The sequence below is a fragment of the Anabrus simplex genome, chromosome X (assembly GCF_040414725.1).
Source record: "Anabrus simplex isolate iqAnaSimp1 chromosome X, ASM4041472v1, whole genome shotgun sequence".
Taxonomy (NCBI): Eukaryota; Metazoa; Arthropoda; class Insecta; order Orthoptera; family Tettigoniidae; genus Anabrus; species Anabrus simplex.
Window position 1 is genome coordinate 104,828,710 of NC_090279.1, and position 27,059 is coordinate 104,855,768.

General features: G+C 44.8%; 1 protein-coding gene across 1 annotated transcript in view; it reads left to right on the forward strand.

Moving 5' to 3' along the window:
- pigs (pickled eggs) overlaps positions 1-21,418 on the forward strand; it is a 173,514-nt gene extending 152,096 nt beyond the window's left edge. The window contains exons 5-9 of the mRNA XM_067159204.2: positions 1,245-1,352; positions 8,932-9,025; positions 13,012-13,096; positions 13,317-13,930; positions 17,794-21,418. Coding sequence (XP_067015305.2) covers positions 1,245-1,352; positions 8,932-9,025; positions 13,012-13,096; positions 13,317-13,930; positions 17,794-18,671 — 1,779 coding nt within the window. The 3' untranslated portion in view covers positions 18,672-21,418. The remainder of the gene's footprint in view (positions 1-1,244; positions 1,353-8,931; positions 9,026-13,011; positions 13,097-13,316; positions 13,931-17,793) is intronic.
- The last annotated feature ends 5,641 nt before the right edge of the window (positions 21,419-27,059 follow it).

Below are 27,059 nucleotides of genomic sequence, written 5' to 3' on the forward strand. Positions count from 1 at the left end.
TGATGTCCGAGGGAAAAAGCAACCCTGGAGGGTAAACAGATTAAGAAAGAAAGAAAGTGGTTTACAAGCCACATTACACGTCTCATACAACAAGCGCACGTCTTCCGTTAATATGTGCTGTGCTTCTCTACGTCTCCTTTCTCCAAGAGTGGTTGCTTGGTAGCCGTTTGCTCATGATAATCCTTGGCAGACCCGAACAATGACAACCCCTCTTGCAGAAGACCGTTTGTGGAGAACAATATGCCGCTTATCCTTGCGGAGAGAGATTTCAAGCTACTTGATAACACCCCCAAGAAATCCATCTCTGCTAGATTTTATAGTTTCGTTTTCCAAACTTTCGCGGTAGTGCGGCTTGCATTTACCAATAAAATAAATAGATCTAACCCCAAGTTCTTTCTTCTGCACAACACGAATTAGCGCAGATAACGTGTTTTGTAAAACTGTCTTAGCTTTGTCGCTTTAGTTTCCTATCAACCAGCTCGGTACGTGTTTCTTCATCCAGAGTTCTTCCAGGATTTTCTTCACAAAATTTGGAGAACACATTCAACATGCACGTCTTTTCGCCACTCGCTAGTGGTTTTCCTTTGTTTAAATGTTTTACGACAAACTACCACGAAATTTCAAAACTGGTACAAGGTCTGGAACGAAGTCCACTCAGCCTCGGGAGGTCAACTGAGTAGAGGTGAGTTCGATTCCCACCTCAGCCATCCTGGAAGTGGTTTTCCGTGGCTTCCCAAATGCCGGGAAGGTATCTACCTCCAGGCCACGGACGCTTCCTTCCCCCTTCCTTATCTATCCCTTCCAATCCTCCCATCCCCCCCGCCAGGCCCCGGTTCAGCATAGCAGGTGAGGCTGGGCGAGGTGCTGATCATTCATCCCAGTTGTATCCCGACCCAGAGTCGGAAACTCCAGGACGCTGCCATTCAGGCGGTACAGCTGGGAACCCTCGCTGTGTTCGACGGAAAATCCGACCCAGCAGGATAAACAGATAATGAAGAAGAAGAAATCATTCAGTAAAACAGCTGTAATTCAACAAACATTTCACTCTGAACAGTGAGCGAATTTATTCAAATTCTACTTTGAACAACAGCAGCAGCTTGATACAGACTCGGTGTTTTCATTGTTGTTAACATGAGTTACAGTTGTGACAGACTGGGTCTTCAAATGTTTTAATATTGTTGTTGTAGCCAACGCGTTGGGTTTGAAGTAGCATCTTGTTAACATTAGTGGTGCTCTTTTTGCAGGTTCGAGACTTGGTGGAGCGGTGCCAGTGTCCCGTCCAATTTCCCATGATCCGCGTGTCCGAGGGCAAGTACCGTATTGGAGACACCAAGGTGCTCATCTTCGTACGGGTAAGTACGACAAATACAAAGTCTTATGCTGGTAGTTGAAAATGCGATGTGCTTTCCCTTCCACGTTTAAGCTACTTTCTTGTTTTTATCATTTTTCCTTCACTCTATCTGATGTAGCAGTTCTTTGTTTGTGGACACACACACTTCACACTCCGAGCTGAAAGGTTCACATGTATTATGTTCACCAGGCCCGACCTCTCAACTGTCATTGACCCGGACTCAGATTGTAGAGTACTCCAGGTTGAGCCTTCCAGAAGTATTTGGTCGGATGTAATATTGTTTTTAGTTGGTGTGTTGTGAGTAATTTCACACAATCGCTAGCAGGAATCATCGGTATTGTCGAAGAGACTGCTTTCTACAACTCTGGCTTAATAAATGTGTCTTGTGTTTTGATCGCAAGGGAAAACGAGTTTCCAAAGACACTGCTTGCTACACGCAGCCTTCTTATTACGTAATCAGATTCGCAAAGGAATTTCGTTGAACCGCTGCTGCGTTATCGGCCAGAGCACTCATGAGTGCAGGCGGCTAGAACTACAGGTGGTCCCTAACCCGTAGAGAAGATGGTATTCATCTCCTCTCAAAAAATTAAGTGGGAAATACATTTAAAATAAAACAAAATTATTTATTCAACGAAGAAATTTCGAAACGAATTAAAAAGTAAAAAGTATTGCATTATCTAAGCCGAAATGGTCATTAACGAATGGAAAGGGAACGAAATGTTGCTGCCCTTGGTTAATGCACTCTCGAACGAGATCAGCGGTCGAGTGTTTCCTGCAGGCTGTGGACCACAGAGAAGTCGGCACCACAAGAACACATTAGGGGGTCTTCCCTCTTTACGTGATAACAGTTCGTAGATCATCCATGACCTACCCTTAGCCTCTCTCCGTGAAGGCACTCTGCAGTTGTCTTCCTAATTGCTCTCAGCTTGTTGCCAGTCCGATTCTAAGAACGCCAAGATGGTTGGACGTAGCTGAGGTCTTTAGCAGGTCTTGGAGGTAAAAGTACTGCTTCATCCGCAAGCCACGCCAAAGTCACTCTGGTGCCGGCAATACTATAATGACATGGATCTGCTGCACCAGTGGGTGTTGTGAGAAACAGACGAGTCCGCACACACGAGAAAATGGTTTATTTCGCCATCCGCTGCAAAGTGCAGATCTTCTAAGATGGCGTAAAGCTCCGCAGTACACATGCTGCACACGCCAGGGAGCGAGATATTCATGCTTACATCATCGGTGATGAAAGAGCAACCAACATTTTCTCCGATTTTAGAACCATCCGCGAAGACATGTCTCCTGGCCGGGTACTGGTGAACGAAGAACAGCGGAATCTGTGTTCATCTTTGGTCCACGGAGTAGATCTAGCCCTATGTCCGGTCGCCCAAGTAACCTGTTTACAAGTCCGCTCAAGACAAGTCACGATACAAACTACAGCCGACCGTGTGGCGGTCTTAGTTCCTCTCCTGGTATTGGTAGCGGCGTAATTGCCGCCTGGAACTCGCGCTTCACCGAGTAGGCTAGTGAACACCATAAGCCGTACTACCATAGTCCATGCTGTATAGAAAAGTAGCAGCACCCCACGACATGCCGGTGAGAAAATTAAGCATGTTAAGCCTCTTCATGCAGGCAACCTTCAGCTGACTGACTTGTTCGAGTCTTATCAACATGGAGACCTAGGAAAACACTTGTAAGACACTGTTTGGCAAGCGGAGCTCTGGTTCAGCATGCACAAGCTGACGGCGACGCAAGTATAGATTTTCGCCGCTGAAAACCAATAACTATGTTGCAGGTCCCATCTGTCGACTTGGTTAATACCCTGCTGTAGCTGTCTCTCAGCAGACGCCACCCTTCCGGAGCTGTAATGTAGAGCTAAGTCGTCTACATACAGCGATGGAACGACTGCGGACCCAGTAGCGGCAACTATGCCGTTGATGGCGATTGCGAACAGCGTGACACTCAGTACAGATCCCACCGGCAATCCATTTTATTGAACGTAATATTGCATTCCCTACTGGGACACGACAGAGCGGAGGGATATGAAATTATCAATAAACGTCGGCAAATTCCCGTGAGATCCTCACTGGAGAGAATCCAACATCGCCAGGTAGTTTCGTGAAAAACACGGCGACTAGGTGTTTCTTCCGGAGGGAGATCTCTTGAATGGCGATTCCAGTCAGACCAGATGATCGTTGGCAGACAGATAAGAGCCAAAATCACACTTGTAGTTAGACAAGAGACCTTTCTTTTCCATGACCGACACAAGACGCCGGTTAACCATCCTTCCTAATAGCTCACAAAAGGCATTTGTAAGGCATGTCGGCCTGTAACTATCGAAAGGTTTTGGACTTTTATAGGCTTTGAAATTAGTATCACAATTCGCTCACGCCATTGAGATGGAAACACTCCTCACTCTATACTCTGTGGAATAGGGTGAGAGTATCGTTGAGTCATCGGTCACTGAAATGCGCTCCAGGATGCGCATAGCGCGAGTGCACTCCCATTCCTTGAAAGGCACGTTATTGGAATGCGAAGCACTAGACGCGAACGAGAGATGGCGTGCGTCTGCTTCGCGCTTAATTAACAGAAATGCAGAGTCGTATCTCGCAGAGCGGGACATATCGTCTGCAGTGTCTGAAGTAATCGTAACTATCTCCATTAATGTAGATGTCCGAGGACGTAGGACAAGGTCTGTACGGGGGAGGTTTGCACACACGTGTGATGACAGAGTCATGGGAGACATACACTTTCCCCATGTAGCTTTCTTACTTTCCCGAATCAATAAACGCGCCTACGCGCGCAGAAGCTTAAATGCGATATAATTGGCCATCGTATAATTCCAACGATGATGATTAAAAGCTCGTCTGTGATCACGTATGGCTGTTGCAGCTTCGTCCGTCCACCTGTTTCTAGCGAGGCATACCGGATGAAGAATGAATTGTTTCCTCTGCATCAGCCAATATTCCAGTAGTAATGGAACAGACCATCGGCCATCATTGCGCGATTTTCCCACCGAAGTATTTTGGACTACCTTTGATTCAAGAGAAATAAAAGTATCGGGAAGTGATCACTATCACAGCGGCACAAGGTGACATGCAGGCGTGCATAGGCAATGTGCCCTTACTTCGGTCCACTACCTGCATCACCATCCACGACAATGACTGATGGTGACCTAACTGATCTGGAGCAGTGGGCCTTCTGCCTGGGAGAGGACATATCTTGCCCACCATTTTCTTCGTCTTTGGAGGAGCGCTGGCAGGAGATTTGGCAGGTTTTTTGGGGGATCCAGCGATCTCCGATCTCGTTGGAGAAGATTTTCTCTCCATTCGTCTAGGGGAGTGCTTGGGATTCTGTTTCTCCTCCTTTTTCGTGCCAGTTGAAGGAGGGCTGGAAGGACTAGCTGAGGAAGTATTTCCCGCCGTTCTGGTGCCTGCCCGGACGGTTGTTGGATCCGCTGTGCTGTGCTTTGGGAAACTTTCGTTGGCTGAATGGTCAGCGTACAGGCTTTTGGATCAGTGGGTCCCGGATTCGATTCCCGGCCGGGTCGGGGAGTTGAACTTTCATTGGATAATTGCAATGGTTCGGCGGCTGGGTGTTTGTGCTGTCCCCAACATCCCCGCAACTCACACACCACACATGACACTATCCTCCACCACAGTAACACGTAGTTACCTACAGATGCTACAGATGGCAGATGCCGCCCACCCACATCGGAGGGTCTGCATTACAAGGGCTGCACCCGTCCAGAAACATCCACACGAAATTATTATACTTTCGTTCGTTGGCTTACTTGTGGTGTGGAAGGTGATATGCGTACTAGATGCAAAGGAGACGAGGAGCCATTGACTCTGGATATGAAAGTTTATCCAAGGTCTTAATCTCCTGGATCTTTTTCTCTTTCTTAAATGTAGGGCATTCCTTGGAACGAGGGGCATGCCCCGCATGTTACTGATCCATGGCAGCGTTGCACCATGGCTAACAGTAAGTGTCTCTCTCTAAGCGCGTCAGTCTCGTCACCGACACGCCTCTTGGAACCATCTCGACGAGCAAGGCTTCAGACGAGGTCGTCATCCGATTTTTTATCAAGTCCCTATGAAAGATAACTCATTTGCAGGAATTAAGGGACTTGTGCTTTTCCATCTTAATGGGCACTGGCCCGGACATAGCACAAAACCTTCTCATCCACTTCACCAACGAGACTTTCCGCAGCGTCGAGACGGTGTTCTCCGGAAGAAAGCTCTGGTTGCAACAAAAATCAAGGCACTTATTTTCTATTCCGCTTAAGTCACTACTTAAGAACGCAGTTTTAGGACCTGTCGCCTTAAGAAAAACCCTACGAATACCCGGGATATACAAGGTGGACCTTCGGCAGAGCCCTGACGTACCCATGGCAAGGCTACGTACTCCGGAGGGTGCCCGGTATCTAGAGGAGGTCGCTAAGAACTACTCTCCCATTAGCCAAGCATCACCTTGTCAAGACGCGAAACATGTGGTTGGGGAGAGACGCTAAGAACTACTCTCCCAGTAGCCATGGATCACCTCGCCAAGACGCGAAACATGTGGTTGGGGAGAGACGCTAGGAACTACTCTCCCAATAGCCAAGCATCACCTCGCCAAGACGCGAAACATGTGGTTGGGGAGAGACGCTAAGAACTACTCTCCCATTAGCCAAGCATCACCTCGCCAAGACGCGAAACATGTGGTTGGGGAGAGACGCTAGGAACTACTCTCCCAATAGCCAAGCATCACCTCGCCAAGACGCGAAACATGTGGTTGGGGAGAGACGCTAGGAACTACTCTCCCAATAGCCAAGCATCACCTCGCCAAGACGCGAAACATGTGGTTGGGGAGAGACGCTAAGAACTACTCTCCCAGTAGCCATGGATCACCTCGCCAAGACGCGAAACATGTGGTTGGGGAGAGACGCTAAGAACTACTCTCCCAGTAGCCATGGATCACCTCGCCAAGACGCGAAACATGTGACTGGGGAGAGACGCTAAGAACTACTCTCCCATTAGCCAAGCATCACCTTGTCAAGACGCGAAACATGTGGTTGGGGAGAGACGCTAAGAACTACTCTCCCATTAGCCAAGCATCACCTCGCCAAGACGCGAAACATGTGACTGGGGAGAGACGCTAAGAACTACTCTCCCATTAGCCAAGCATCACCTTGTCAAGACGCGAAACATGTGGTTGGGGAGAGACGCTAAGAACTACTCTCCCAGTAGCCATGGATCACCTCGCCAAGACGCGAAACATGTGACTGGGGAGAGACGCTAAGAACTACTCTCCCATTAGCCAAGCATCACCTTGTCAAGACGCGAAACATGTGGTTGGGGAGAGACGCTAAGAACTACTCTCCCAGTAGCCATGGATCACCTCGCCAAGACGCGAAACATGTGACTGGGGAGAGACGCTAGGAACTACTCTCCCAGTAGCCATGGATCACCTCGCCAAGACGCGAAACATGTGACTGGCCCTCCACCGAGGCCAATCCAGCACAGACCTCGGGATCAACAAGCACACAAGCTCCCACACCGACTGCAAGGTCTTGGTGTCCCTGGAGGGGGACCCGTAGTGGAAAAATCCTCTCTTGGACTGTGTATGTAGGGTAACATCCTGCTTCACAGCCTCTGACCTACTTCTATTTGTCTTACGAGGGGCTCCTGGGCGAACGAAATGGAATTTGATGGGGAGCTCTGAATATTAATGGGGCTTATAGAAGAAAGCAAGTAGAAATGGCTAAGTCAGCGAAGTGGATGTGTCTGGATTTGTCAGGAGTTAATGATATTCGGGCAAGGGGAGATAACGAGGAAGGGGTAGGAGATCATAAAGTGTTCTTGACGGTTGTTAAAAAGTGAAGAACAGAGTAGTGGTAGGACTGTTCATCAGGAATAAGCATGTAAATGATGTGGGTAGATTTAGCAGTTGGAAGACGAGAACTTTCTCAGTGAGGGTGCAGCTGAATGTCGGGAGGACACGTTCTTCAAGCACTGGGATGTTGTGGCTGAACCGAGAATCAAACCCGGCACATCTTGGAGCAGACAACCGCACCACGAATTGAAGTGTAATTACTGCTTGAACGTATTGCAAATTATTCTAACTGCGGAACCATTAAGCCAGTGCCGGACCTAGCGGGGAGTCTACTACTACACTGTCAAGAAAATACGTAATTAGGCCATCGCTTTGGAACTAAGAAATGAAGAGGAAGGCAAGATTGAAGTAAGCAATCCGCATCTGAAATCAAGCTACTCACCGAGTTGTTTGTTTGAGGTGTGACGGGATGCCCTTCCTGACGTGAATCTCATCAGAGGAGATAGGCTTAACGTCACCATGCGACGGACAGAACAGGCTTGCAACTGCACCACCTCTGAACGTTAGGACGATCATGGCGACATCTCGCAGTGATGAGTGTTACTAGAGGATAGTACGGAGCGACGAGGAACCCGGCGTTCGTCACTTTCAAGGGTGGGTATTGTTTTGGAAATGTCACGGGAATGGTTGGTTCCAGGGCATACTGTTTACTACAGGAAAGAAAATACCCGGGACAATTGCGCTGCGCTGAGAACTGCTCACTGGGTTAGACAACTTTCTTGTTGAGAGTTTCCATTGATTATCTGCTGGAGTGAGCGAGTCTGGCCTATGGTGACGACTTGGTCTTAATGGCAGCCTGGAGTCTAATATCTTGGAACTTGCAAATAGGTGCAATGAGTATGCTTTGAAAGTTAGTCTTTCCAAGACAAAGTTGATGTCAGTGAACTGAGATACAAAGCTCGAACAGGTAGAAAATTTGAAGTATTTATGGTGTGTGTTCTCCCAGGGCGATAATATACTAAGTGAGATTGAATCAAGATGCAATGAGGTCGCATTTGCGATCAACAGTGTTCTGTGAGAAGGAAATCTGCCTGGTACAATCAGCAGGGTACTCGGAATAAAAGCTAACGTGTGACGAAGATCTGAACTGTTAAAAAAAATCGTAAAATCGAAACAGACTTTCAACGTATTAGGTCGTGTTACGTACATGTAGTACGTGTTGAAGAGATGTTAAGTACAGAACAAAAATGGCCAGCCGGACACCAGTGGGATCCAAACCCGCAACCTCCCGATTTCGCGTCGGTTGCTCTACCAATTGAGCTATGGCGGCCTAGGCCATCCTTGTTCTGTTTGAAAGGATCTGAGCTACAGGTCTGGCACTGCTGCTAGCACACGGTACGTAACACGACCTAATACGTTGAAAGTCTGTTTCGATTACAATGCGGTCGTGAAAATTCAATATTCAAAATCGTAAAAATTTGCTAAAAAGAACTAGAAAATGTAGGTGAAGGTGGTAACATCTAGCTACACAGTGACTGTGCCATTCACTTAGAAATGTGTAAGTTTTACACACGTATTTCCCTTTAACCTAGAAGTTTATTCAATTTGGGGCAAGTTAAGCGTGTAAGCAGTGAACGGCGCGTTCCTTCTCTTCAGTCTGGCTGTGCTATATTTTGAACGGGTCATGTTCTTGTCGCAGCAGCAGTTCGACGCTGGAAACACTGTTGTTGGGATGCTGAGAGAAACATACATTGCACTGCTGTTCTTTGCAGGTTCTGAGGAAACACGTGATGGTACGAGTTGGAGGAGGCTGGGACACGCTGTCGCACTACCTGGACAAACACGATCCTTGTCGTTGTAAGACTGGTGAGTACTGGAGCTTCAGTGAGACGCAAGTTCACGTGTCACGCTCAAAATGTATTCAAGTATTTGTATTAAAGGGTCCAAAGACAAAATTACTCATTTCCTCCACGTTCACCTCAGTTTCATTTCTTTGCAGTTGTTTCTTCTTAATTTAAATGTAAAATCCAGAAAATCAGCTGTTAATATGTTCATATTCCTACGAATATGACTCTAATTTATTTCATGATGACCAGTGAATGTACACAAACCAGTGAGTACAAGCTGAGAGGTTCAAAGGTTCATCTTACCATCTCTTCTCTAAGACCAGCCACCGGACACAGCAACAGTTGAGCGGTGCTAAACAACAGGGCAGTCATCACACAGTTACACTGACCACAGTTGCTGATTCCTCGTTCACACCTCTATCGCTCTCAGCCCAGTCACCGGACACAGCAACTGCATGCAGACAGCCTCACAACACACATATAGTGATCAGCAACAGTTGAGCGGTGATAAACAGCAGGGCAGTGGTCACACAGCACCACAGCTGCCCACGCCTCGTTCACACCTCTGTCGCTCTCAGCCCAGTCACCGGACACAGCAACTGCATGCAGGCAGCCTCACAACACACATATAGTGATCAGCAACAGTTGAGCGGTGATAAACAGCAGGGCAGTGGTCACACAGCACCACAGCTGCCCACGCCTCGTTCACACCTCTATCGCTCTCAGCCCACTGCATGCAGACAGCCTCACAACACACATATAGTGATCAGCAACAGTTGAGCGGTGATAAACAGCAGGGCAGTGGTCACACAGCACCACAGCTGCCCACGCCTCGTTCACACCTCTGTCGCTCTCAGCCCAGTCACCAGACACAGCAACTGCATGCAGACAGCCTCACAACACACATATAGTGATCAGCAACAGTTGAGCGGTGATAAACAGCAGGGCAGTGGTCACACAGCACCACAGCTGCCCACGCCTCGTTCACACCTCTGTCGCTCTCAGCCCAGTCACCAGACACAGCAACTGCATGCAGACAGCCTCACAACACACATGTAGTGAACAGCAACAGTTGAGCGGTGATAAACAGCAGGGCAGTGGTCACACAGCACCACAGCTGCCCACGCCTCGTTCACACCTCTGTCGCTCTCAGCCCAGTCACCGGACACAGCAACTGCATGCAGGCAGCCTCACAACACACATATAGTGATCAGCAACAGTTGAGCGGTGATAAACAGCAGGGCAGTGGTCACACAGCACCACAGCTGCCCACGCCTCGTTCACACCTCTATCGCTCTCAGCCCAGTCACCAGACACAGCAACTGCATGCAGACAGCCTCACAACACACATATAGTGATCAGCAACAGTTGAGCGGTGGTAAACAGCAGGGCAGTGGTCACACAGCACCACAGCTGCCCACGCCTCGTTCACACCTCTGTCGCTCTCAGCCCAGTCACCAGACACAGCAACTGCATGCAGGCAGCCTCACAACACACATGTAGTGAACAGCAACAGTTGAGCGGTGATAAACAGCAGGGCAGTGGTCACACAGCACCACAGCTGCCCACGCCTCGTTCACACCTCTATCGCTCTCAGCCCAGTCACCGGACACAGCAACTGCATGCAGGCAGCCTCACAACACACATATAGTGATCAGCAACAGTTGAGCGGTGATAAACAGCAGGGCAGTGGTCACACAGCACCACAGCTGCCCACGCCTCGTTCACACCTCTATCGCTCTCAGCCCACTGCATGCAGACAGCCTCACAACACACATATAGTGATCAGCAACAGTTGAGCGGTGATAAACAGCAGGGCAGTGGTCACACAGCACCACAGCTGCCCACGCCTCGTTCACACCTCTGTCGCTCTCAGCCCAGTCACCGGACACAGCAACTGCATGCAGGCAGCCTCACAACACACATGTAGTGAACAGCAACAGTTGAGCGGTGATAAACAGCAGGGCAGTGGTCACACAGTTACACTGACCACAGCTGCTCACGCCTCGTTCACACCTCTGTCGCTCTCAGCCCCAACACACTGTGCTTCACACTAACATTGCGCAGCTCGGGTTATGTGTACCAGAATATTCGCGACGTTGCTAGAGACGGAAAGTTCTCGCTGCTTTTCCTAGAAACTCACAGGTAATACCAATATAAATGGTTCGTTATTGGACATTATAAATTTTCCAGCTAACTTATTCGTGGTTGATAGCGTTTCGCCCCCGTGTGAGAGGTTGGGCTCATCAGTTGGTACCTAGCACACCTACCAAGACCTTGGCTATTGCTCACCGTGGAGGCCACTGCGTAGGCTTCTTGAAGCCATCAGCAGTGCCAATGCATTATGAGAGACATTGTCTCTTTACCAAAGATTGTTGCCTGCTTGGCCATCAGATGATATAGATATAGCCAGGCAGGCATCAATTTTTGAAAATGAGACAATGTCTCTCATAGTGCGTTGGCACTGCTTGGCCTCCACGGTGAGCACTAGCCAAGGTCTTGGTAGGTGTGCTAGGTACCAACTGATGAGCCCAACCTAGCACACGGGGGCGAAACGTTGGCAACGAGTTAGCTGGAAAATTTATAATGTCCAATAACGGTCCACTTATATTGGTATTATAAATTTACTCATTCGCGACAAATATTTCAGATTCCCTATGGGAATGAACATCTATATCACTCACAGGTAAGCGAAGCGATGAGAAAAATATACGGAAAGGCCGTCTAGCACATGCAGCCCCTCATCTCCATCATAAAACACTATAAAATGCGGACGTTAATAATGCCAGAAAATGATGGAATTAATTGTTTAAAGAAATACAATCTTTGCTTTTAACTACAACAATTTACTAACTGTAATAAGATTCTGAAGTGTTCTGAAATTCATTTCGGAGTTTCTATAACAGTACATGAGTTTAAATTTCTTATTTTGTTTTAGTTGAACCCGAAATCGTTCCTCACCAAGAAAAACTATAAATGTTAATCATTCAGCATCATGAAGTCCGCTGCTTCAATCCTCGAGGTGCTTCTCCGGCTTCTTGAATGGAAACTGAACTTGACCATTAAGCAGATTCCGATCCCGAACAGGAAATCCAATTGCGCCACGGGAATCAGTCCGACACGTTATATTATCTTCTCGAGGGGCCTCCAAGGCCCGTAGCTTGAATAGAAACCAGCAATGATTTCGTCACAAGATTGAAAGCTACAATTGTGTAAAGTTAAATATCATAAAGAAAGGGTAACTGATGACAACATACTGCGATGACGTGACGCGTACAGTAGGTACTGCCAGTGACGGCTGAGCTCAAGGGTGAGAGGCCATCATTGGAACAGAGAGCAGACTGATGGCAACATTCTGCGATGACGTGACGCGTACAGTAGGTACTGCCAGTGACGGCTGAGCTCAAGGGTGAGAGGCCATCATTGGAACAGAGAGCAGACTGATGACAACATTCTGCGATGACGTGACGCGTACAGTAGGTACTGCCAGTGACGGCTGAGCTCAACAGTGAGAGGCCATCATTGGAACAGAGAGCAGACTGATGGCAACATTCTGCGATGACGTGACGAGTTTCCTCGTACAGTAGGTACTGCCAGTGACGGCTGAGCTCAACAGTGAGAGGCCATCATTGGAACAGAGAGCAGACTGATGGCAACATTCTGCGATGACGTGGCGATGTTTTGTTAGTGTAACTTTTAACGCCATGAAGCAGGATGTCGGATGTTTAGCTGCAACCGATGTTCCACTCGCCATCCTGACGAGTAATAATAATAGTAGTAATAATGAACGTAAATGACAATCTCTTTTCTGCAAAACGCTAACACAAAAAATACTCCAAAATGGCTTTTCGCTTTGGTATAACTGTAATTTCGCGGTCCCGATACGAGCAGAGTGGCTGTGAAAGTGTGATTGTGTTCGCTTCCGTCCACGTGTGTTTGAAGCGTTAAATGTAATTATATCGATAGGTTGAGACACAGCAGTGACAATAAACTTGTCTGTTTCAGCCCACCGATCTCCTCTGTCCGCCAAGCTGATCCTCAAGAACGCAGGGTCTCTGGAGCTTGGCTCTGCGCAGGTGCACTACGAGAGGTGAGTTCAACAAACAGTCGTAGTGTCCCTCCCCTCATCCACACTCCCGACACGGAGTTCATGACCGACCGTACCTAAATAACTTCATTTCCTTGTGTTTATAAAGAATACCAACCAACTCCTAGATGTCGCTGTCACTTTCCGTTCTAATCTAAAAGGAACCGAGCAACCAATAGGAGGTAATGGTGCATGCCACTTCAGTTCATTTGTTTGTTATCAGGTCACCGCCTCGAACCCGTCGATCCTCCGCCTCCAGCATCAGCAGTGGCGGTGGTCTGACAGTGACTGCCACACCAGCGAGGAGCCGATCACCCACTCCGAGAAGAAGTGTCCCCAACAACGGTCTGCACGCCCCACGACCTGCCTCAAGTTACGGTGGCAGCACTGACCAACTGGGAGGTCGCAGTAGATCGCCGACACCCAGGAGGAGTGTTCCCAGCAACGGTCTGCACGCCCCACGACCTGCCTCAAGTTACGGTGGCAGCACTGACCAACTGGGAGGTCGCAGTAGATCGCCAACACCCAGGAGGAGTGTTCCCAACAACAGTCTGCACGCCCCACGACCTGCCTCAAGTTACGGTGGCAGCACTGAACAACTGCGAGGACGCAGTAGATCTCCAACACCTACTCCTGTACCATCGCGACCTTCTAGCCGCCGACATTCCGCCCTCATACCAGACAACACCACAACGACCCCAGCCAGCGACCAGCAGCTCAACGACTCTGGTTCGGAGGTGTCGGACGAGGGATACCGTAGTCTAGGCACTGTCATCGTGTCCCCGCCAGCCTCAGCGGATAAGACTCTGAAACCGTCCGAGGATGCAGACATTACAGGTACTACCATCCTACAGTTCGCAGGGTCTGGTGAGTTCACACGAAGACTTAACATGTGTTAATAAATGAGGGGATATACGACAGGGTAAGATGGACTAAGTTAGTAGCAAACTGTCTCACTGTGAACAGTCTTTCTGGTTGCTGCAACATCTCGTCAACATATGTGACTACGTTACAAGATAAACATATAATTACACCACAAACAGCGTTAATATGAAATTGTACAATTTGCCGAAGTTCATCATCATCATTTCCCAACTCCAGTTTCCCGGGTGTCGTGTACAAGAGCTCGCGACCTTCTGTTCCAGTACATCCTCCCATTTGCGTCCTCTCTCCTCCACATCTGATCTTAGTCTCTCTTGGTCTTCTCTGTGGTCTTCTTTCTGTGAGAATAAGGTCAAAATATTTTCTGGCAGGTCTCTTTCCCTGTTCAATCTCATTATCTGCCCATGTTCCTTAATGACACTGGTAATAGGAGCCTCGTTGCCACCTACTTTCCTATTCACTTCATTTCTTATCTTGTCCTTCCTGGTACTTTGGTTCATGGTTCTAGTGAATCACATTCTGCTGACGTCCTTGTTCAGTAGGGTACCGTACGTGAGGATTGGTACGAACTAAGTGTGGTACATTATTGTTTTCTCTTTTTGCAGCCCAGAGAAGATTTCTGACTTGTCTGTAGAAATTTCATGCTTTCTGTGTCCTGCTGAATATTTCCTGACTAACAGTGTTGTCTTTCGAGATTGTGCTTCCGAAGTACTTGAAGTGGGAAGCTGATTTGATTTTGACCCCTTCCAGAAATATATTTGAGCTTGTTCCTTCCCTGTTGATGGTCATTTCCACTGTCTTTGTTTTGCTCATCTTCAGTCCAAAATTTTTGAATGTGTTGTTCCATTCATTAAGTTTTTTCTGAACTTCAGCTTCTGTCTCTCCCCATAAAAGCACATCATCAACAAATATCAGGGTGTTTGGTTCACTGTCCATTTTCTTGATAGATTTGATGACCTTGCCCATTACTATTATGAACAGGAGTGCTGACAGAGCACTTCCTTGTTGGACACCTCTCTTTGTTTCAAACCACTTTGATCGTCCCTTGCCTATCTGGACACTGCGATAGCACTTCTCTTAAGTATTTGATACATTCGCAATGTTCATATGGGAACTTTAACTTCAGTCTAAAACAGGTAGTTTATAAATTGCGTCCAGACTGGCTTCAGATAAGCGTAATTATATGTGTCATATCTGTTTATGTACACCTTCGTATTCCATTTGTTTAGAATCTTGTATATGTGCTTATATCATGCTTCTCGTCACGCATATAACCGATTCCTGTTTGCAGTGAGAAAATCATAACTTCAAGAAAACTAAGCTGTAAAAACATGAAGGAGTTTTCAGTCACAAGTCAACAAATATCACCATAGCTACGAGTCAAGCCCGTCTCGTACCGCGAACAGCATGGCAGTCCGGAAGGAAAGAACAGAACATAACCACACTGAAGGCTCCCGCAATTCCTATAAATGTCAGTATTATGCATCGTGCAAAGAAATACGCACTTGCAGTTCAGATTAAAAACAGCACTGGGCGATATAATAAACTTCTAATGATTGGTCTAAACGTCGCGGCTTCATTTACATCCTCCATTAGTGTACTCATTATAATCATTTAACCCACTGACTATACGCGAAGATTCTATCGCTGTCAACATTATATTAGTCCACATATCACTTCCGACCATGCATATGCCTGAAGACTAACAACATATCCTTCATTCTATTTTCATTCTGCAATGAGTCATAATTATTCCGAAGATAATATTCACTCCGCATACCAGTAGGTCTACAAATAAATATTTACAATCCAACTATTTGAAATTACCATCTTATTACTGGCACAGTAAAATACAACGAGATATTGGCCAATCCTGATCCCCCCATACACGAAGACGTTAACATTGATGCAGACGCCTCCTATTCAACAGTGTAGCAGACGTCGTTCAACTTTCAGAATCTTCCAGCTGGTTTTGACTTGCCCCGCAAGACACGGATAACCCTGAACAAAGTCCGTAGTAAACAAGGGAGGTGCGAATCCGTGATGTGAGACCTTCCACAGCCTGTGACTGTGATACAGTTAAGCATAATATCAACCGAATATGTTGGATCAACACAGGGCTTCGTGATGGCTTCTACTAATGGCTAGACACTTTCAACGCCCTGATTGTTTTAGCTGTTACTGTACTCTACCATACGCCAAGTTACTTTAAAATGCCCACTGCAACATCTAGTTAAAGCTCCATCGAGCAATGTGAGAGGAAATACTTTAAAGATACACGTTTACATTCGCCTATGACCTAGTGCACTATGTGTTCTGGTATGGGCTAGAGAAATTTTGTTACTTTCATTGATCTGTCTGTGTCTTATACTTAGCTTTGACAATATGAAAGTGACTGAGGTATGAGCGATGCTAGTAATACCATTCCTTATGCAGCCAGTCCCTGTTATGAATGGTGTGAAAATATCGCTCATAGGGTCGGTTGGTGCATGCATTTCAGTGGGTTTGGCAGACTGATATGTAATAGCAACTTCTGGCTCGGTGAGGAAAGCAACGGGAAACTAACTCACTCCTCATTTCTCTAGTATGCCTCTTCAGTGACGCCTAGACCACCGATGACAGCAGAGCTGTTGAGGATCCCACCAGCGGCATCGCTGACGGACTGAACAGCGATTTCTAAACCGTATCGTTCAATTCAAATACCAACATTCATTCATTCATTCTGGAGGATCCTAACGTCTCCTTCACTTATGAAACTATGGGAACCACATTCTTGAAAGAGGAAATAGAAACGCTCATTTGGTGATGTCGTCCAGCACTTCATGGATACCCGCACATTCCTCTTATAACGACGTTCTACTCCTGCTGTGAATCAAAACACTCATGTGTCTTTTCACGTATTAACTCCCTAATGTTCTGTGCTGTCGTGCAAGAAATCGGAAATTGCCAGCAAAGCTGAATTCAAAGTGTTCGTTGAGACTCGCCTGACGCGTACTTGAAATAAGCCACACTTAGTATTCAGCCGATGCTGTTTCCAACTCTTCTGGATAGATAGTGACGATATAATCCCCTGATACACCGTAGATTTGGCTTCCCCTCCCGAGTGTCATTTCAGGTGTCATTACTGCGATCGTTTCCAAGCGTATTTTAATATTATAAATTCCATTATTGCCAATCTTCATTAAATATTTTCAAATATTAAGAAAGAGGTAATGTAATTCCATCCTGTCCTGCCGTTCGTGCACTTCCTTATCGCTGACACCTTATATTTTCCTGCTCGTTTGAGTCTTAATTTCTTTTTAAAATGTTACATTTCGCAATTCCTCTGTAATTTCATTACTGTTGGTCTTGTCTTCCTCTCCATTCGAAAGCTTTTGCTAAAATCGACTGGGATATGAGTAAATTGTATTGCTGCACATCCACTCTCCAACTCTCTAGAGCTACATGAAATAGGAAAATGGCTCATTATATTGAACAGCACGCAGAGAGTCCGGCACTTGTAACATGCAGTAAAAATAGAATGGAAGGAATGATCTTGGTAATTGTTTAAACTGAAAACCGAAAATATACACATAAAGAGATGCGGATCAGTTTTCTCCAATTTTTAAGGAATTTACTTGATTTGGGGTGTTATTCTCCTTAAACAATACAAGATACGTCTTTACGGAATTTACAGTATATTTTCAATTAAACCACCTGTAGTTTTCTGAATCAGAGTATAGTATCGTTTCTGGTAGGTTTTCTGAGAAACCCTCCCCTAATGGATCCAGAACATTGGAATGACAGAACTCTAGAAATATTCGCATCTTTTGTTTCAGAGCATCCCGAGCAGACGGACTCTGCGGCACCTCCTGCACCGCAAGTTACAGAGAGTCCCCAGAAGCCTCCCAGTGTCACGTCAACTCCTCAACACAAGCGTTCACTGCCGCTCCCTGGCAGTAAACTGTCTCAACCACCACCGACCACGAGCCGCAGTCGCTCGACCTGCGGTGATTACTCCGGTTTCCTGGAGACGTCTCCCAGACGTAGCAGTGCAGTGCCGCCATCTGGAGCGTCTTCCCTGGGGAGAGCTGGTGGCAGACAGACGCTCACAGGGACCTGGTGTGGTCGCCAAGGCAGCAAGGCCAAGAGCAGACCAGCTCTTACCGACAACACCTTCAACAACACCAACAGCATTCCCTTTGGGAGATCGTCACCTCAGAGGCGCTCCTTCGGTGGTTATGGTTCTGCACATTCCTCTCCTTCGAGGTCAAACAACAACCCAGTGAGGAGATCTCAGCACAAGGGGTCTCTTCCGTCCTCCCTCCAAACGTCGCCAACTAGGCAGATATCACCACTGATAGAAGAGATACTCCAGGTGAAAGAATTGGACAATGACGCATCAGTTCTTCAGAAAATGAGGGAGATCATCCAGCAGTACGCAGATATTGTTGATGTTACTGGAGAGAGGGGGTCTGACTTGCCCCCGGGAGGGGATGAGTTGGACTTCACCTCGGCGTGGGTGCACGGTAATGGGTCGCTGGATGGTATCCAGCAGGTGCGGAGGAAGGGCAGCTGCGCCAGTGTTCCAGGAGACTTAGGTTCAACCGCAGACTTCAAGCTGAAATTGTCGTCGAACCCCAGGAAGGACTCCAAGCCGGACGGCGGCTTGTCCAGGATCCCCATCCCTGTTTACTTTGGTTCCCAGGACAGTTAATGTGGCCCATACAGCCACTGACAAGTAAAGGAAGAAAATATTCTCTTGATATTCAACGGACATCACGGTCACTTACCATAGAACTTTACCGTAGAACTTTTGTATTTTTAAGCAAGGTGCTATTCTACAGCTGATGTAGATCAACTCGGGCAATGACGTCCCGAGCTTGTGATTCGAGACTATGTGCAATGAAATGATGGTGCTGCTGAAATGGCAGTCACTTGCCGAATGCCAAATAATTGGAGAGGTTAGAAGAAAATGGAGCGCACATCTCTTGAGGTGCACTCTGCTTGTAGTAACAGAAAAGATTAAGGTGCTTTTAACTTATTAAATGTTGTAATTTACCTTCACTCCAAGAAGTCCTAACATCACATCACGATAGACTGGGGAAAGAAAAGCCTCATTTTCCTCCTAACCCTTTCAATTATTGAATAAAAGACTGCTAGGTTCATATCATCCATAGTGTAATCTTGTCTGTTCCATTCCAGGGGCGGAGCGAACATTCCAAACTTATGTTATTGAACACGTCTTACTGATTGCCATTCAAATAAGTTTTTGCATGACATCTAGAAGTGTTTTGTCCTGATCACATCACACGGCCAATAATAGAATTGTAATGGGCATTAATTCATTTTCTCTGTTTTATATTGACGTTGGGATTTTGGGTATTATTTAGTGAAGTGTTGATGAATTTTAACTCTAGTGTGACTTATCAGACGAGAACTGTCACATCTCTTGGGGCCGATGACCTTAGATGTTAGGCCTCTGTAAACAGCAAGCATCATCATCATATTTTCTCTTCGTAAAATGCATTCTGTATAATCATTTTCTTCACAATATACATTTTCAAGGCAAAATTTGTCCACTATTTTATGAGGAATCTGCAGCCCTAAACGCAGATTATTGGCAAAGTAGGAAAGAAATGCTTTAGTGAACATGAACCTGTATACGTTGCCACATTATTCTTATAAATACGTCATGCGCAGTTCCCACGTCAAAACAATTCACAGCCACTTTTAAAATTGTAATGTATCCCACGAGTGTCAAGATTATCGTCATACTGTACCTCACATTTGTTCAAAATATTCTTATCTGCGTTTACAAAGTCATATTTATGTGGCAAAAACGTTTTAAATATCTGTTCCTCCCATATGTTCATGTTTTCACAATTTAGCGAGTTCTCGGACAATGTCACACCTACTTATTTAAAAACAAAGCCATTGCTAACTTGGACAAGATTGCTGTGCATGATATTGTTAACTGTCTTGTATGCATAAGAATACTCAAATAAGGTACTAATTGTGAACTCTTTGCCAGTTTTGTTAATTCGGTGCTAACTAGGTGGTAGGAGGATCTCCAGTAATATCAAATAGTTTAACTACCAGTCGCTCTTTATGCTAAATGGCATTCCCATGACAATTTTCTTAAGTTTTCTGAGTGGTGTCTTTGGTTAATCTCATTGACTGTTTCTACTGCCATTCTCAGATAACCACAATATTTGCAGCAAAGTTTCACGGAGCAGACAAGCACAATCTGTCGAATATTTGTTTCCTGGACGAATATGATATTCTCGACAATGTTTTGCCATGGCATTAGATCAGCTTTTACTTTTAGAATGTGACAGATCACTATCATTTTGCTCAGTAGAACTACTTAAAAATGAGTCTGTCATCAATTCTGTTTAATCAGGTCGTAAAGCATCATGGCTGAACATGGCAAATGCAAGCGGCAGAAAGTTATGATATTTCTTGTCTGTGTGTTCATAGTGCCATGTCGATCGCCGCCAATCAGAGCAACTCTAACAATTCTCAGAAAGTGTACCTAAAGTTTGTATTTCTTTTAGAATTCTTGGCACGATTTTTACGTAGAAGTATTTTGAAGTAGACTAATGAAACAGACAAGAATCAGATTATAGTAAGTTAGTGGAAATACTGAACAAAATCCGTTCGAAAATGTAAAACAAATCATGATACAGTAACACCAAGTTGTTCGGAGCGATTCGTTATGGGAGGTGTGTGTAATCGAGGTTGGGCTGAAGGTTGGACGGCCTATTGGATCCTTCTGCCACAGTACTTATTAAGAGACGTTACTGCCTCCATTATGTTATAAGTGAGAAGTTTATTAAGCTTGATTAATTTCTGATAACGTTCTTTTGTAAATACGCACAAACATTCAGTTGCAAGGCGACATTTTCCGTAAGTCTTGAGGACGATAGTTGGAGAGATATTTTGTGCAAGAGAAATGGCGGCAAAGCAAAGAAGACGAGATCGCCACCATTTTTCTGTAATGATGTATTGCCAGCCTGTTGTGAAAATCCGTCATTATGCTAAGTTGTTGACGTATGTTCTTGTTAAAGCTCAAGAACGTTAAAATGCCCGGAAACTCTCACACGTGGGTCTTCCTTGAGAGTTCACTTCTCAGCACGAGAGAACCTCAGTGTGTAAAGTTTTGCAAAGGTTGGCAACACCGTCCCCCAGGTGCTGCATAGGTTAAGGTAGATCCTTGAGAGATCTGGACACTTTGAAAAATGTTGCCTGATATAATCTCTTTATTACAATATATAATGATAATAATTTTATAATTATTATTTATTACCGGCGCAATGAGTTACATAATATTATATATTAATATTTGCAAATGTTAAATCTTTATTTATTGTTCTTTTAAATAAAACATAACCCAAAGATAGAAATAAAAGTATGGGTAATTATATATGTATATTGGAAAAATAAACGGTTTTTAGAGTTTTAATATTCTCCACTTTTAACCTCCAACCACTGACCATCCTCTTATTTCCTAAGGTGCCTTTACGCTGTATTTCAAACGTCACAATTTAAGAACACATTTTATGGTTCTTTTCTTTTCTGTAGTGAAAGAAAGAGAGTAACAGAACGTTTGAAGTTTGTTTTTCACAACACACGCGCTTTCTGCTACGTCCTCCATGGCTAGCGCCAAGCTATCCTTGTTCTTCGCGACTCGCAGTTGGTGTTTGACCAAGATTCATCCATTTATTTGTTGAAACAATAGAACGCCTGAAAGCTATGGATGCGCACTTCTAGTGCAAGGACGCCTGTTAGCAGAGCAGCACCATCAGTGCAATGGGAAACACCAAATTAAACTTTAATTCAGTAGACTGTGAGGAAGCAGGTTCATAAAAAAACAGAACACCTTGAAAGACTAGAGATAGGAAGTTCTTATTCACAGGATATGTGCACTAGTATGTTCTGAAGAAAAATGTCGGCCCTCACGTTCACGATATCTCTGCGCACAATGTGCTGTAGCTCTCGATGTCGCTATGGATCTCTGTGACTTGAGCAGACGTGCAGGACACCTCGCTGATGTACCGTCAAATGAGTGGGCGCATCATTGGCATGACAGAACGTGATGCATCCACCCGGGAAATTGCTGCTCGTGTGGGACGCAATGTGTCAGCAGTTTTTGATTGTTGTATTGTTGAAATTAGGGGGACATTACGTGTATATTCAATAATGGTTCCAAGTTCTACATAAATTCAAAATTCTACCTTAAAAACCTAGTTTCAAACTTACTAAAAGAATCTATTAACTTCTATACTAATAATGTTTACTCTAACCCTACGTATAACCGCGGCGGCTGGCACGGCTACATGTTAGGGGGGCTACGAGCTGTAGCCCAAACAAATTCTTATGAAGTGAGATTGGCATTAATTTTGTTGAGATTTATTTTTAGTAGATAATTATTGTTTGATAAGATATAAGTCTCCAGGGGGACGTGTGTACAGAATGGTTCAGAGAAGGCCGCAGAAAACGACGAGATGGATCTGGCCACACCACCCAGGCCCCTCCCCGAGAAGATGGCATTGCAGAACAGATGTGCGTCCTCCTCGGCTGTGGCGCGACAGTGGAACAGTGTAACGCGTCGTACAATATCAGGAGTGACAGTCCGTCGCCGTTTCTTACGGTCTGGGTTACGGGCGCGTCGTCCGTCTACCTTTCATTAATGTGTGTAAACATGCTGGACTGCAATGGTGTGTCGAACGACGTCACTGGGGACAGGAATGGTAGCAGATAGTGGTTTCGCTTGTTTGAAAATAATGGGCACATTTTGGTTCGCCACAGACAGGGGGAAAGGCATCACATTGACTGTATTCGAACAAGACATACAACGCCAACTCAAGGCCTTATGGTTTGGAGTGTTCTTGGGTACAACCACAAATCGCAGTTCGTGGCACTGTGACCAGTTTGACCTACGTGAATGACATCCTGCGACCCGTAGCCATACCCTTTCTGCACGACACCCCAGACGCCATATTTCAGCAGGACAATGCGCCACATGTTTCTGCATGAACACGTGCCTTCTTGTTGTCACAGGACGTCTGAATGTTGCCCTGGCCCGCCCGATCACCGGACTTGTCGCAAATCGAAAATGTGTGGGATATAGTGAAACGACGGGTGCGGCGCTGTGACCCAATGCCAAGCACCAAGGATGGACTGTGGAACGAGGTGAATGTAGCATGGATAGCTATAACGCGCCTCATATGCGTCGATACCATCGAGCGTGGAACAAGTTATCAGTGCCCATGGAGGACCTCGTGCCTACTAGGCAACAGGACACACCTAGGTGACTGAAATGCTAATCGTTTCTGTAGAACATACTAATGAACATATGAACTTGATATCTCTACTCTTTCAAGGTCTTCTGTGTTTTATGAAAATGAGTGTAGGAAACATCAACAGCAGGGTGTAATGGAAAGTAGATACTTTTCGGGGGTTCTGCCGCCACCCCCACCTCGTGCAATGTGCTGACTGAGCGTGCGTGTGACCTCACAAGTACGGCTGGCTAAGAGAGCGCTCTTAACCTCACGTAACATTACGCTGGCTACGTCTCCACGATTAACCTTACAGACCTCGGGTTTGACACTAGGGTTAAGGGCCTTAACCTTACAGACCTACAGTAAGTTCGATGCCAATAAGTGCAAGATTACCCTAACAGCCTACGTGATTATGGTTAAGATAGGAAGCTTAACCTAACAGGTATGACTTCTCTAGACTTAAACCCGCAGATCCCGGCGTCGACGCCAGGCCTAAGGGCGTTAATAGTAGAGACCCTAGTTTGTAGCCTAAAAGTACTGTCCCCGACGTAGTCAGTCAGCGAACACGAGACACCCCAGGGGTGCTCAGTTCGATGGCTGTAGGCTTATAAAAATAAATGAATGTGGCAGGATTAACATAGGGTTCGAAAAATAAGCATGTTCAAGGTATAAAACAAATATGACACTTTTATTGAATTAAATGAAATATTAGCCATCCTGAAGTCTGTGATTATGACTATGATCACTACTTTATGTAATTTAATATGGCTCTTGATGTAACAAACATAATGCAAACAAATGGGATGGTACACGTCATTTGTTTTCCCTAATATTCTAACAGAGTATTTTACATTGTTAATTTTCTTTATCGTCTTTAAAGTCATTAAATTATTTATTTAAAGTTGAATCAAAAATTGTTATTCAGAAAAATGAGGTCTGGGCCAAGCCTTCATCCACAATCTGGAAAAAATGCAGTAATTGTAAGAACGAATATAATAAAGAAATATCCAAGATTCAATAAGTTAACAGTTATAGCAAAATAAAATTTACATTCGTTATATCAACAATTTTGTAGTTATAAAATGAAAAGTTGAATTAGCCTTTGTTTTCTCTAAGTTAATCCGAGACGTCGGATATATCTGTTCACGTCGTCCCACATCTCTTTTCGTGAGAATTAATGCTGAACTTTAAGCATCTGATCAATAATAGAAAAAAATAAAACGCCTTCTGAGCTTACGAACATTCATAAATGTAGAGAATACTATCCATGTGAAAATCCCATCCACTATCCATCGATAATATCAAAGTGTCACACATTATCAGAACAAAACACATAGAAAATAATTCTCTAAGTACTAGCAAATTACTACATCTACAGCTAACTACTGAAATTATCAAGATGACTGTGATTATCAAGAAGAAAATATCTACAATATTTACATGTCGACGAGTGTCGATCAACTATATTAATCTCCTGTTAACAGATTTATTACGTTCCAACAAGATCGAGTTACCTCATGAGAGCGAAAAATTGCATCAACGAATGAACTTGCCTAGTCACGAATCAAATATTATTGAGATATTTCATCGAAGATCTGTTCTTCAAACCTAAGGCCCTCGCAAACATTCACCTGTACCTTCAACTTGAAATTATTAAATTACTTGAGCAAAATTGGGATATCCTCACGAATTAAGAAGCGCATCGATTAACATGGACTTTCATTTTCTTCATCTGAAGACACTAATATTAGACCACACTGCATTCGTCTCGAATAATCCATATTCACATTACAACCTAATCAACATCAGGCTTAATAATATTACGACATTAACATTTGAAACACTCAGTTTCACGAAGATTCATATCATACGCAATTATTCCACGTACTTTACATGTACAGTGTGCCACAATGACGACTCTAACTTGTCGCATCCTATATCAAATATGTGTAGCCACAAAATGTAAGAACCTACCATCGTCCTACAAATACATAATATCCACTTAAATGTGCCTCGATGATTAATTTATCCAATTAATTATCACATGCCACAATGCACATATTCTCATTAAATTCATACATAGAATTCAGACTTAATATCCCGATGACACGTTATCTCAAACACGAGGTACAAGTAGAAGTTCAATTTCAAGGAAAATATTGAAAATATTGACAAAATATCCTTTCATTAAATCCATCGGACATAAATCAACTCATATTCGTAACGAAATTCACTCGATAAGCAAAGATGGTTTCGATAACACATGGATAACTCTATCAGAACCCCCGCTGTCAAATTCATGGCCACATGGCCATTAAGCAATCGTATGTGCTAATTTTACGACATATCCGAGCAAAAGATACAACCATAAACTGTCAAAATAAATTACTAAGAAGAAAGAAAGAATAGAACAAAACTACATAGAACAGATAAAAATGAGACGTAATCGACTTAACTTAAGGAGATATCTTCACGTCTGGAAGTCTGGATTCTCAATCAGCCATGCTAGGATGAAAGAATCTGCATCCCGACGCCGCCGACGGTGGTCGATGGTTTAGCACTTCATGGTGAAGCACAGGTAATCCATAATGCGAAGTTCCGTCCTCTTCTGGAAATGATAACGTTCAGGTCCTCCACGTTCACTCGTGAGAAAGCTGAAACTTACACAAAGTGCTTTAGAATAAACTCCAAACACACACGTAACTGTATTTTGGAAATGACACGTACTTAAGGGATTAATATCTGCACATTCGACGTCTGATCACAGCACTGTTCCACGTAGTAGACAATTATTAGAAGTGTAGAGCACAGGAGTGAAGCCACTATTCCTGACGACAATATTCACGATGTTCTACGTTGAAAATCTTGCTGGCAAGGATTCTGAGCGACTGAAGATGATAGTTCGGGAACACGTCAGTATGTGAGAGTGAGTACTCTTATCACATGACTTAAATATCGTGTCTGGTACACACGCATGGAAGTAAAGTCGATTTAGATACTAAATTCTTCTACCGTATGAATATATAATTTTGTCACCATTTTAGCCAAAAGGTCGTGTAAATTAGTTCAAAAATTTTAGTTTTTAATTTATATCATCTAAATGTGCTATTATTCATCCAGTTTATTTTAATTTAATCCTTGAGCATTCCGTAATTATGCATGTCACGCCACCAAAGATATTATAAATGTTTCATTCATATCGTTCCATGTAATTACAAGTGACACACGCGCTAGCAACTTTTTTTCTCTCGCCAACCTTCATATTTTTTTTATTTTGTCAGTCGGCCAGCACCCTCTTCACGTAAAAAAAACTTGTTCTCGTCCTCGCCAAGGTCGCGCACACTCCCTCTCGCCGACAAGCGAACACAAGCCACACACCAACATCTGTCCAGTCAGCTGTGACCTACTCACGGCCACAGTACAAGCAATAACCTAAGAGACTCAACGTTCAACACATCGGCTAACCGCATAAGAGTAGAGGCTTAACCCAACAGACTTCAAGTTCGATACCCGGGCTTACTGCAGGCCTAACGTTATGCTGACCACGCGGGAAGTTAACATCCCAGGACTTGGAGCTGATTTTGGAACAAGATGGCGTCTATAATGCTCAATACGTATGCTTTATTCATAGGAGCGTAATATCGGAACGTGACTTCGGGGGCTCAGAGCTGAACTAGGAACAAGATGGCGGCTGCACATGGGACTAGGGCGATGGTGTAAGGCTTAATACATGTACGTTATTGGTAGGGGACACAACATTTAGGAATCATCATTGGGGCTGAAGCTGGGCCTAACCTCCCAGGCTAAGAACAAACATA